Source organism: Notothenia rossii, assembly GCF_949606895.1.
Source record: "Notothenia rossii genome assembly, chromosome: 4".
NCBI classification, from domain to species: domain Eukaryota; kingdom Metazoa; phylum Chordata; class Actinopteri; order Perciformes; family Nototheniidae; genus Notothenia; species Notothenia rossii.
The window spans coordinates 93,656,284-93,669,600 of record NC_136902.1 but is presented as its reverse complement, the minus strand read 5'-3'; the positions used below and the strand labels follow the sequence as shown (position 1 = coordinate 93,669,600).

The window sequence follows — 13,317 nt, the reverse complement described above, 5'->3', positions numbered from 1 at the left end:
CACACACACACACACACACACACACACACACACACACACACACACACACACACACACACACACACACACACATGCGTGCGCACACACACACACACACACACACACACACACACACACACACACACACACACACACACACACACACACACACACACACACTTCAGTGATCAGGCTAACAGGATTACGTAATCAGGACACAGAAAAAGTAGTCCCTTACAGTAACATTAAAAATAAGATGTAATCAAGTCTGACTTTCCGCAGGGGTGTCAAACTCAATTTCGGGCCACATGAGCATTAAGGTTGCAATCAAAGGGCCAGTTTTAACTTTAAGACTATATATATAAACACATAATATGAAATAATGTATTATATTACATTATTGCCTCTGCATTGGATCATTATCGGATAGGATAATAACTTCATAATTAACTACGTCTGAAAGCAGAAGTCTGGGGCAAATACATTGCAATTGCAAATTGCAAGTCTCTTCAGTGCGCATATAAAAAAATGAGATGAGAGCGCACAATGAGAGCATTGTGGGACATTTAGTTTATGGGCAACGTTCTTCTGTAAAGCAGCATGTAACCGTATAATAAACGTATTATATTCTTTGCAAGCTCTTGCAGGGCCAAAGAAAATGAAGCTTCGGGCCTTGAGCACAAATACAGACAGCAGGATAACAGTGAGTGTACGTGTGTGTGTGTGTGTGTGTGTGTGTGTGTGTGTGTGTGTGTGTGTGTGTGTGTGTGTGTGTGTGTGTGTGTGTGTGTGTGTGTGTGTGTGTGTATGTGTGTGTGTGTGTGTGTGTGTGTGTGTGTGTGTGTGTGTGTGTGTGTGTGTGTGTATGTGTGTGTGTGTGTGTGTGTGTGTGTGTGTGTGTGTGTGTGTGTGTGTGTGTGTGTGTGTGTGTGTGTGTGTGTGTGTGTGTGTGTGTGTGTGTTTCAGAGCGCACTCCATAGTTCCCCCTGGGGTCTGATGCAGGCTCTGGAGCTGCGGGTCGACACCGACTGTGATGGAGACAGCCGGCCCAGTTCAGGTTATTATTATTATTATTATTATTATTATTATTATTATTATTATTATTATTATTATTATTATTACATTTAATTGTAATTTAATTGAACTATCAAATTCATTTTAAACACCTGGATTGAGCTTTAAAACAGAATAATATGCTCTAAGCCCTGATATATTCATGTTTCTCTGTGTAATGTTGTTTCTGCTTCTCTCTTTACTCGTTCGTTCTCCAGCAGCCTGTTATTGTGATTTGTGAAACGCAGTGAGACGCTGCCTGCTTATTTTTAGATATGATCAGTGAGTGAGCAATAGTTGACGTGGTTCTCTTTCTGTCTCTCTGTTTCATTTCCTTTAGGTTTCTATGAGTCCAGTGAGGGTCAGTCTCCTAAAGGAAGGTGTTACACTGAACCATCAGAGTCGATCTGCTGCCGGACCAACGACCGACCCAAGTCTGTGGGTAAGAAAACACTGAGGTGCACAAACACACACTAAACAATCATGTGTCTAAGTCCAGCACATCATATAATATAGTGCATCAAGTGTTAGCATTTTGTATCCAATCAGAACGTGTATTTACCGTGCTGTAGTTCCTTTATAGCCCAGCATTAGCCACCTTTAGCTTAGCGGTGGTGACGTGAAGTCATGTGACTATGCTGTATTTCCTTTATAGCCCAACATTAGCCTCCTTTAGCTTAGCGGTGGTGACGTGAAGTCATGTGACCGTGCTGTAATTCCTTTATAGCCCAACATTAGCCACCTTTAGCTTAGCGGTGGTGACGTGAAGTCATGTGACCGTGCTGTAGTTCCTTTATAGCCCAACATTAGCCTCCTTTAGCTTAGCGGTGGTGACGTGAAGTCATGTGACCGTGCTGTAGTTCCTTTATAGCCCAACATTAGCCACCTTTAGCTTAGCGGTGGTGACGTGAAGTCATGTGACCGTGCTGTAGTTCCTTTATAGCCCAACATTAGCCTCCTTTAGCTTAGCGTGGTGATGTGAAGTCATGTGACCGTGCTGTAGTTCCTTTATAGCCCAACATTAGCTTAGTGGTGGTGACGTGTTGTAGTGTTGCTGGAGAATGGTCATGTTGGTGTGCATCCAGCTGATGGTGTTGTTATGTATTTGTGTGTGTGTGTTCTGTTGGATTGGAGGGCTTGATGAAGTCTGTAAGCCTGAATACCTGTCTGGTCATACCTGGTGGATATGTGTGAAGCCATGTGACCGTGCTGTAGTTCCTTTATTGCCTAATGTTAGCTTTTTACTTAAAAAATCATAAAGTAGTGTTAATATGTGGAGATTATCCCGCTGATTTATTTAATGCAATAATCCCAAATCACATGGAGAAATCCCATTGGACCAGGGAGACGCTGCCTTCAGGGTCCAACACAGAAATACATCATCCCAGCACCGCTGTGTTTATGTGTTATAATCCTTCCCCATCATGTTACCATAAACCGCATTGTTTCTGTCATCAGACGACCCCCTGATGCTGAACGGAGACGTGGAGGTGCCCGTCCTTCGCACCTCGTTAACCCGATCTTTCTCCGCCCCGTACCCGCCTCTGGAGGGCATCGCTGAGGAGGCCTGGCAGTGGGACGCCTGGCAGGAGTACCAGGTCTCAGAGGAGGAATACCAGCGGGCCGTGAGGGTGGAGGGTTACATCCTGAGTCTCGTCCACCGCTACACCCTCAAATCACGGCACTGTTGGCCTCGCACCACCCTGACCCCCGACCCCCAGTACTACACATCCCTACGCAAGAGAAATCCTTCCTTTTCCTCGAAGCAGCGCTTTCCTGACCCGCATCTGCTGCCAAATATTGACCTTTCTCAGAGCCAGGGCTGGGGTTGCGACCTGCTGCAGGGGGAAGAGGCTCCATCTCTCGAGGAGGACTGCTATCTGGCTCTGCCCTACCCCCAGTCCAGACCACTCTCCCTGGCCGAGAGACTACCATCACCTCTGCCCTCTTTGGACCCCAACTGTGGTGTTGGGCCTCGTGACCCTTATTGTGAGCCCCCATCCCCCCAGCATCATTACTCACATCCTCACAAACACAATTCAGTTGGTGCTCAGTTCATCCCCGGACAGGCGGGCCAAGCGTCCCCGAGACACTTCAACTCGGAGCAGCACTCCAAGGAAAGAACTTCCAAGAAGAGCCACAACGAGCGGCCGAAACCCAAGAAATCCAGCAGTAAAACCAGCAGATCCCAGTCTGAGAACAGCCTGCTGGGTCAGAGGGTTCTGCCTGAGCGCCGGTACAGCACCACCGAGAGGCACCAAGGAAAAACGGACCAGAATACCCGAGTTCCTGGACCTCAGGGGGGCGTCGGCAACGAGAGCCGGCGCTGGTGCTCCAACCTGGAGCTCAGCCAGGATGAAGGGGAGGAAGCGGCAGCGGGAATAAGACGGGCACTTCGAAAAGCTCGCCATTGTTCCCATTCCCAGCAGCAGGACTTCCAGCAGAGGGCGCCGCTCTGCCGGGGCGAGGAGGGCTACAACGGCCCCGCAGAATCCGAGTCCAGCATGAGCGAAGTTTACTCCCCGGCTTCCAGCTCCCTGTCCAGTGACTCGGATGATTTCGGGGGTCTCGTTTGGCCCCAACAGCTGCCGCCTCGTCTGGCCTCTTCATCTTCCTCTTCATCCCCTTCACCCAAGACCACCGCCAACGTCAACGTCCAACCAAAAGCCTTCGTCAAGATCAAAGCCTCCCACGCCCTCAAGAAGAAGATCCTCAGGTTCCGCTCAGGGTCGCTCAAAGTCATGACCACCGTGTGAGGAAACGCTTTCACACACACACACACACACACACACACACACACACACACACACACACACACACACACACACACACACACACACACACACACACACACACACACACACACACACACACACGCAAACACACATACATACACACACACACACACACACACACACACACACACACACACACGCAAACACACATACACACACACACACACACACACACACACACACACACACACACACACACACACACACACACACACCGAGACTCAAATTGAGTTTGAGACCCCTGTGTTAAGCAGTCTGATTACGTCTTATTTTTAACGTTACTGTAAGGGACTACTTTTTCTGTGTCCTGATTACGTAATCCTGTTAGCCTGATCACTGAAGTGCTGCATCAGCCTGCATCCATATCTGTCACAGGACAGCATCAGTGAGTCAGAGCATGAATAATTCAAGGCCCTGTAAAGGGTAGGGGGATGTTCTGTGTGTGTGTGTGTGTGTGTGTGTGTGTGTGTGTGTGTGTGTGTGTGTGTGTGTGTGTGTGTGTGTGTGTGTGTGTGTGTGTGTGTGTTTGCTTTTTCTAGATATACAGACAAATGCTTCCTCATAGGGCTCATGTAACAAACACAAACAAAACAACACTGATTAACAACAGAGAAACATAACATTCAACCCCTAATCCTGCAATCTAAGGGGTAAGGGGTACACACACACACACACACACACACACACACACACACACACACACACACACACACACACACACACACACACACACACCTGTTTCTACACTGAATTAATTGAAACGTTGGCTTGAATCTGTTGACATAATACTTATAGTTAAAGCCAACGTTTTAATTTTGTTCAGTGTTCTGGCTATACAGCTTTGTTTAGAGCACCGGTGTAGCTGCTTCATTTTGTCATGAATCATGAAATGTACCTACCTCTAATGACAGTATATTATCTCTGCATACTCAGCGTGCGCCATTAACAGAAGGGGCCAAGAAGGAAAGGAGGGAGAATGATAAACTACCTAGTGTTTAACTTTAACCAGGATCCCTTCTGTTGGACTCTAACAGTTATATCTATGTGTTTGTGGTAGACAGCGGTAGCCAGGATGCATATAAACATCTGATTGCTTGTTCAAAATCAACGGTCAGAAAATATGTAGCTCAGAGGAAAACAGACCAATAACACTACAGAGTTTCCGCCTCAAAAAGGCATCTGGTTTAATTTATCTTGTAGCTGACAACGCTTCAGACACTAATGGGCATTTTCCTGCTCTAATTGATGATAATTGCTGAGTCACGATGTGTTTACTTCAACTCTCATTTCATTTCATTTCAAACCTTTATTTAGACAGATTAGTCCCTTGAGATCATCGATCTCATTTACAAGGGAGACCTGCATCATTTAGTTCCACATGAAACATAAAAACAACATACAAACAACAGAGGATATCATATTTACATATTCAACATTTACAAATACCCAGAGTGTCAGAAAGCATTTCATTTAGACATGCCTTAAATACATTCAAAGAAATAAAAATGCTCAATTTCAATTTTGCCTGTAGACTGTTCCAAGCAAGTGGAGCTGCGCACATAAAAGCTGTCTTACCTAAGACAGTCCTTACTCTTGGCACATCTAACAAGACTATATCCTGAGATCGCAGACAATAGCTGCTTGCAACTTTCTGCTTTATCAATGAACAGATATAATACGGGAGTTTGCCCAACATAGCTTTATAGATAAAAGTGTACCAGTGACTGAGCCTCCGTACAGTGAGTGATGGTAAACCTGCCTTGGTATACAATGTACAGTGATGAGTAAGTGCTTTACAGTTAGTGACAAATCTCAGAGCACTATGATACGCAGCATCTAGTTTGCTTAGGTAGTTGGCAGGTGCATTCATATACAGCAGATCACCATAGTCCAGCACAGGTAAAAAGGTCACAGTGACTAGCCTTTTCCTGGCCTCAAGCGAGAAACAGGACTTATTCCTGAAAAAGAAACCTAGCCTAACCCTCAGTTTTTTAAGCAGGTTATTGACATGAAGTTTAAAAGAGAGACAGTCATCAAGCAAGATACCAAGGTATTTGTAACAGGCAACAACTTCAAGTTTTGTTCCTTGCGTTGATACAATATCTAAAACAGGCTCTGGTGACTTTTTAGCTTTTGAAAAGAGCATTATCTTGGTTTTATCCACATTTAAAAGAAGCTTTAGTTCAGAGAGCTGAGTCTGAATAATGTTAAAAACAGCCTGTAATTTAACAACCGCCTCCTGAATGGAGGGACCTGCACAATACATCACGGTATCGTCCGCATAAAAATGTAAAGTAGCTTCATCCACATTTTCACCTAAACTGTTGATATATATGGAGAATAAAAGTGGACCTAAAACAGAACCTTGAGGAACACCATTAGCAATGTTTAACCACTCAGAAGACAGCCCATCAAAGTGAACACATTGGGACCTTTCAGAGAGGTAGTTCACAAACCACCCCACTGCATGGCTGGATATGCCAGTACTGAGTAGCCTCTGTTTTAAGACACGATGATCAACGGTGTCAAACGCTTTGGAAAGGTCAATAAACAGAGCTGCACAACTCTGTTTATTATCTAGCATACTAGTAATATCATTTACCACTTTCATTGTTGCAGTGATGGTGCTATGTTTCTTCCTGAAGCCTGACTGATGTTTAGACAGGATATCATTTATACATAAAAACTCCTTTACTTGTTCACTCACAAGTCGTTCGAGCACCTTAGCCAAAACTGACAATTTAGAGATTGGCCTATAGTTATTTAAAATAGTTGCCTCCCCTCCTTTCAGTAGAGGCAGGACATAAGCAGACTTCCATACTTTAGGAATTGTATTTGTGCTGAGGGAGAGGTTAAAAAGAGAAGTAAGAGGTGGAGCAATAAAATCTGCAGCTATCTTTAAAAAGAAAGGTTCTACGTTGTCCGGGCCAGCCGGTTTCTTAGGATCTAACTTGGATAAAGCTTCATGGACAATACCAACAGTTAAAGGAGTAAAACTGAAAGGGTTTTCCAGACCACATTGTTCAGAGTCAAGGACTGGAGCGTTCACAGAAGCAGAAGCACAGTCAGTGACAGAATCAAACAGAGAGCCACAAGAGACAAAATGCTTATTAAAGCAATTTAGCATGGTGGCCCTGTCTGATATAATGCCAGATGCTGTGGTGAGGTACGGAGGTAGCTCATTTGGGATATCACCAGTGGAAATCGATTTTATGGCTTTCCAAAATTTACTAGGATTATTCAACTCTAAGGGACTGAATACACTGCCAGCTATTCCTGATGTCTGTTGGCCTTTTAACGTAATTAAGAATAGATTTGTGGTCAATGGCTAATGGGTACAAACGCTTCATGTCTTGCTAAACTTAGAAATAAGTACTCAAACGGGTTTTAAGGCGATTACTTTTCTCAGAAAAACGGGTCGAACAAATGTGGTACTAATCAAAGTAACAGCGTCATTTAAACCTTAGTGCTTATTAACAGAAACAACACTTTTGAATGGTTAGGCAACCGATGAATTAGACTTAACTGGAGTGTACCACCTATCTTTATTTAGCCACGAATCACCAAACCTTGTGTCCAGCATCCTATAGAAAAACCTCCCTTTTGTTTGAGGCACTCTTTGCAACCTGCAGCAGCCAATCAGCGTCAGAGAGACAGTCATGGGTTAAACAGAAGCCATATAAGGGACCAGTGTCCATGCATGCGTGCACACAGTATGTACAAGTGCACAGATTCATTGAAACACAGGGACAGTCTTGTAAATATGTATGCTTTTGTATATACCATCATGTGGCCTTGTTTGGAATGAATGTAGTTTGTAAATAAAGGCAACTTTGCTCTTAATTTGAACACATTTTGTTGTGTTGTTTATTTGGAAATGGTACAGACAGTTGAATGTAAACATCATCAATTAAGATCAATTGTGTGTGTGTGTGTGTGTGTGTGTGTGTGTGTGTGTGTGTGTGTGTGTGTGTGTGTGTGTGTGTGTGTGTGTGTGTGTGTTAGCTTCCCTAGAGCAAGTGGTGCTGCTACTGCATGAATGTGAACATATGTGTGCATAAGCCACTGGAAATCAGATATCTAGAGAGTAGCTCCCTCTGGTGGTCATTGCAGGTTCCTGCTAGACAATACAACAACAAGAACTATACAAATATGAAACGTGTTTTCTTTACAACAAACTTGAATTACATCAAACAAAAAGTAATCCAGAGATCAGACATGTTGTACATTCTTCATAGAAATGGCCAAAAAAAAGAAATCCAATTGGAGCGAAATACAGAAGTGTTTTTGTTGCATGACATGAATGTCCACAGGAAAAATTGCAGATTGCCAAATTGTTCCTTCATTTCTAATTTTAACAATGACAATTTATAGACGCATCATTCAACTGCATCTGCAAAAACCCTTCTCCAAAATTAGCTGAGAAAACTGCAACGTTGGTGTTTTCACTTCCTGTTGTCCTTCAAGCTGAAGTCATTGGACGCGTATGTTTCAAGAAAAGTGTTTCAGGGAGCAGGGCAGATAAATAAAACTAACATGATTGTAGATATGTTAAGAATAGTATGCTCATTAAGGCAGAACATCAGAAGTTAAATAGTGAAATGCAATTTTACTTTACTAAATGGTCAAATGATCTATGGAGTACGAAGTAAGTCATTTCAAAATATAAGTCCTCGTTTGGTATGAGACAATTGATGCAATAACATTTGTTGATATCTTGGGAATAACTGTATAGGAAGTGCTAACACCTGCTCAGGTAAAGATTGGGCCTGAGGGGGATTTCGCATGACATCTGACTTCTTCCATTCAAATAAATATCGTAAACTATTTATGTTAAATTGTTGTGAATGTCATCATCTTTAACATGTATGGCTATCTATCAGACAGATAGACTTTAATATATTAAAATGTGGTTACTCTAGACAAAAATAACTCAAAGGTGTTGCACCCGTACCCAGTTGGATAGAAACATCAGAATAGCAAAACACACAGTATATCAATGTGGGGTAAGGGTACGATTGTATGGCTAGTTAGCAGACAGCTGTACATTTCATATATCAAAATGTGGTCACTCTAGACCAAACATTCTTTTAGAATAATCCAAAAGGGTTGCAACCGCCCTAGTCTCCCTTACTCGGGGTCATGGGTATATAACACTTTTCTTCAGAGTAGCTAACTGCGTGAAAACAGCCTCAGATTTGAGTTGTGTCCCTCGCATATGAGGAGCTCTTGGTGTCGTTGTTGGTGATGCTCATCCTGGACGCCGGCTCCTCGCTGATGAAGTGCAGCATGTTGCGCAGCGAGCGGTTCATGCTGTCTTTGAACCCCCGACCCAGACACACGTAGAGCAGCGGGTTGAGGCAGCTGTTGAAGTAAGCCAAGCACAGCGAGAACACCTGCGCCAGGTACAGCTTGGGACTCTGAGGGGAGTTACGCGGGGTCAACAGCACCATGAAGTCCACGATGTGCAGCGGCAGCCAGCACAGGAAGAAGCTCAGCACCACCACAACGATGACCCTCAGCGTCCGCATGGACCGGGTCCGACTCCGAGAGACCCCGCTCTCCGCCCGGCTGTAAACCACCAGGTGACAGGCCACGATCACCAGGAAGGGGAGCAGGAATCCAACCAGGAAGCGGTAGGAGATGACGAGCCTGGCGCTGAGCTGAGAGTACACCGTGACGCACTCTCGCTTCTCCTCACCCGCCTCGATCTGCTTGGTGTAGACAAACTGGGGGATGCTGCCGATCAGCGCCAGAACCCACACAGCCACACAGCCCAGAGCAGCCTGTTTGGGCCGCCTTTTGTTCTGACACCACACGGGCCTGCTGACCAGCATCCAGCGATCCACGCTGATCAGAACCAGCTGCAGGACGCTGCAGTGCATCACCAGGTAAAACAGGCCTTTCACCAAGGTGCAGGCCAGGGATCCGAAGTGCCAGTGGTCGTCATGGGCCAGAGGCACCATGAGCAGCGGCAGCGAGAGGCAGCACAGGAGGTCCGCCAGCGCCAGGTTGAGAAACCAGAGGGAGGTGACTGAGCGGGGCATGCAGAAGCCCGTCACCCAGACCACCATAGCGTTCCCGGGGACCCCCAGCAGGACCACCAGGCCGTAGAAAACCAGAGACGCGATCTGGATCGGTTGTATCTCAGGCGTCGGAGAGTCATGGAACGATGGCAGTGTGTAGTTAAAATCATATGAACCGAGGTGTGTGTAGTTAGAATCATAATATTGGAAATCACTGATAAATTCATTTTCTTCGAAGGAATGCTCCATGGCTGGGAAGAACTGGGAATTAGGGGGAAAAAAGTTGTTTAAAGATGGAAATAAAATATGGTATAAATTCTCTCTTCTCTTTTCTTAGCATTATAAAGACATCGGAATTCAGCTTTATCACGTTTTTATCATGCTGAATTTAACATAATAAAAAAAAGGACAACAACATGTAGTGGAGAAGGGGTTAAGTTGAGCCACTCCCTGTAACCAGGCAACGCCTTGTAGTTGTAATCGAGTGACCAAATATTATGCAATACTCATTGTGGTCTGGTAAAAATTTGCTTGTCAAAATACATTTTCTAGATGTCAGCTATATCGGCTGTCATGTAAAAAAAAAGGTGTCAAGGTTTAAACACATATGTTGAATATGTTGATGTGTTGGCAGCGTATTAAACCATGTGAATCATTAAGCTAAAGATGGCTCTGAATTTGAATGCTAGGCTATTTTTTGTAAAATGGTGGCTATGGGGTGAAGTGAACCATGGGCCTTGGGGTAAGTTCAGCCACTTTTTCAATGGAGGAATGAATGAAAGTAGGCCAAGTTGATAAAAAGAGCTCATCGTAGGCTACATTTAAAGTTGAATTTAATCTGTGTTTGATTGGTAAGATGTATGACATTGTATCACCATTTGCATGATTACTTTTCCTTTTAACATGAATGAATTCAATCGAAATTTATATAACAAATATTTGAAAAACTAAGCTTGTATTTGGTTTGTTATTTATTGTTTATAATGTTTTAAGATGAGTTGTAGGTATGCAGGTTTGAACCGTGGTTCAATTTACCCCCTGACCTGGATCAACTTACCCCTAACCCGGGGCAAGTTGAGCCACAAGACTTTTTTTTTTTTTATTTAAATTTAAATTTAAAGAAGTAATATTTTCACTGCCCTTGATCAAATATGAATTCTTATCATTGCCATTGATAGGAGACATCCTGAATTATAGGTGTGTGTTTTCATTTTGACTATGTGTCATTTCTCCTTGCTTAGAGGACAGCATAACGACAAAATGGCTCAACTTACCCCACTCTCCCAACATTTTAAGCAAATATAAACTTTAGGAACGAAGCAATAATGTGGTAAACTACAGCTAAACAAAACTATCCCTTATGTCATAACAGAGCATTAGAATGGAACATGATTTAAATTGAATTATCTATCTATCTATCTAATCTATTTACAGGTTTTAAACTTAAAATGTGATTTATCTGAAATTTGGACTTACCGTGTCACTGGCCTGTTGCACTCACACTGCACTCAGAAGATTCTGAGGCAGTTCTGCTTTTAGGAGTGTGTAATATCCTCCACTCCTCACACACTCATAAGTCCACTCAGGCACTTGCACAACATCCTGATAGACTGAAGAAAGGAGTGAAGACTTTTCTTGAAGAAAGTAAAAAGTCATTAGAAAATATAATATGCAGCGCAGGCTTGGAATTTCGTCATTTTAGGGGCAAGGCCATTTGGCCTTTGGTGTCACACATTTTTTCAGGGCGCAAAGGCCATTGAGGGAAACATTTGGATTTGGAGCTTACAAATAAATAACTTCACTTTCTGATAAGAAAAACAAATCACTGTTTTAATATCAATAATGTCAAACATGATATCATCATATAGGCCTATGCCTCCTTAGTATTACCGTATATAAAATAAAATACTTTACTTTGAATAATTAGTGTTTGGTATGTTTTCCATCTACTTCTCCCATTCACAAAATCAAATCAAAACATCTAAAATTATATTAATATGTTACAAATATATTCAATTTCAGAGCAGAAGAAACAGCCTTCAAGGGTCAAACTCTGCACACACACACACACACACACACACACACACACACACACACACACACACACACACACACACACCACTGCAGACTCTCTGCACGAAGGAGCCACGGTGCTGCAGCTCCTGATCGGAGCAGAGACACACGTTCACTAAGCGGAAAAACGATATCCTGTCACAGAGATCTGCTATTTTAAATGTTAAAGTCAACACATATCGACCCTAAATAAAGTCTATATTAAGAACGAGAGATGTTTTAACATTATGGCTTAAACAAATGACAAATGAGCGAGGGCGATGACGTCAGAGCATAGTCCTATGTGCCAGGGCGGAGCCCCGGCCCAATTTAACCCCTGGTTATAGCTCCTCCAGAGAGCCTCCTCGACGCTCGATCCTCGGTCCTCGAAGTGCATTTAGAGAAATGAGATGTCCTTCAACATGGCGCGCTGAAACTAATTTCCGGTCCATTACCGGAGGACCGTTGAGCCGAGAAGTCGAGGAGGGGGATTTGATGAAATGAGAAAGGGCCCTAGTGTATTCATACACACTGTTCATACTGCTCACAGGCTGCTGTGTGTATCTAGTGTATTCATACACACTGTTCATACTGCTCTCAGGCTGCTGTGTGTATCTAGTGTATTCATACACACTGTTCATACTGCTCACAGGCTGCTGTGTGTATCTAGTGTATTCATACCCCTCACTGTTTATTCATCATTCAATTCATTCTATATTTTATTCTGTAGATTGTGTACATTACTTTTCACTTTACTGCTTGTTGCACTCCTGGTTAGAAGCTAAACTGCATTTCGTTGTCTCAGTACCTGTAATCTGTGCAATAACAATAAAGTTGAATCCAATCTTGAGCAGGAACAAATGTATTTACTTAGTACATATCTGACATTAACGATTAAACACATTTGTGCATTCTTTATAAATGCAAACCGAGTCAAGCTGACTCCGGACGTGGCGGTGTGCACCTTAAAGCTGTTTGCAATCCGCCAAAAAACCGAGAGAAGAAGAAGAAGAAGAAGAAGAAGAAGAAGAAGAAGAAGAAGAAGAAGAAGAAGAAGAAGAAGCCGACTTCAGGCGAGGTTTTTGAGACCTCCCCCGGCTGCGATCGGCTTTTCTCGTCTACTTTCGAGGCGAGCCGCAGCTCGTCTCAAACAAGCCTACTAGCTCTGTCCCCGTTGTTTTCACAAACACCCCCGCCTACACAGTTACTGACACAAACATTTGTATCATCTGTTGTAGACCCCAATAAATAAAATAAAATAAGAACTCATTCTCAAAAACGATAATCGCCATTCTTAAAATGTATAAACGAACAATAGTTTGATTAATATTGATTAGAGTGCACAATAGAAATAAAATAATTGAGAGAAGAAAAAGAGATATGTTATCTATCCAGTTAGATTAACATTCATT

At 43.3% G+C, this 13,317-nt stretch overlaps 2 protein-coding genes across 2 annotated transcripts in view; one reads left to right on the top strand and one right to left on the bottom strand.

Moving 5' to 3' along the window:
- Nucleotides 1-3,856, top strand: part of dact3b (dishevelled-binding antagonist of beta-catenin 3b) — a 10,592-nt gene extending 6,736 nt beyond the window's left edge. The window contains exons 2-4 of the mRNA XM_079673913.1: nt 946-1,036; nt 1,373-1,474; nt 2,491-3,856. Of these exons, the coding sequence (XP_079530039.1) occupies nt 946-1,036; nt 1,373-1,474; nt 2,491-3,788 (1,491 nt within the window). The 3' untranslated portion in view covers nt 3,789-3,856. The remainder of the gene's footprint in view (nt 1-945; nt 1,037-1,372; nt 1,475-2,490) is intronic.
- A 3,497-nt stretch (nt 3,857-7,353) lies between these two features.
- On the bottom strand, nt 7,354-11,594 carry c5ar1 (complement C5a receptor 1). The gene is made up of 2 exons (XM_079676244.1): nt 11,330-11,594; nt 7,354-10,114 (listed from the first exon to the last, which is right to left on the bottom strand). The coding sequence occupies exon 2, from the start codon at nt 10,100-10,102 to the stop codon at nt 9,020-9,022; it is 1,083 nt and encodes a 360-aa protein (XP_079532370.1). The 5' UTR covers nt 10,103-10,114; nt 11,330-11,594; the 3' UTR covers nt 7,354-9,019.
- Nucleotides 11,595-13,317: the final 1,723 nt, after the last annotated feature.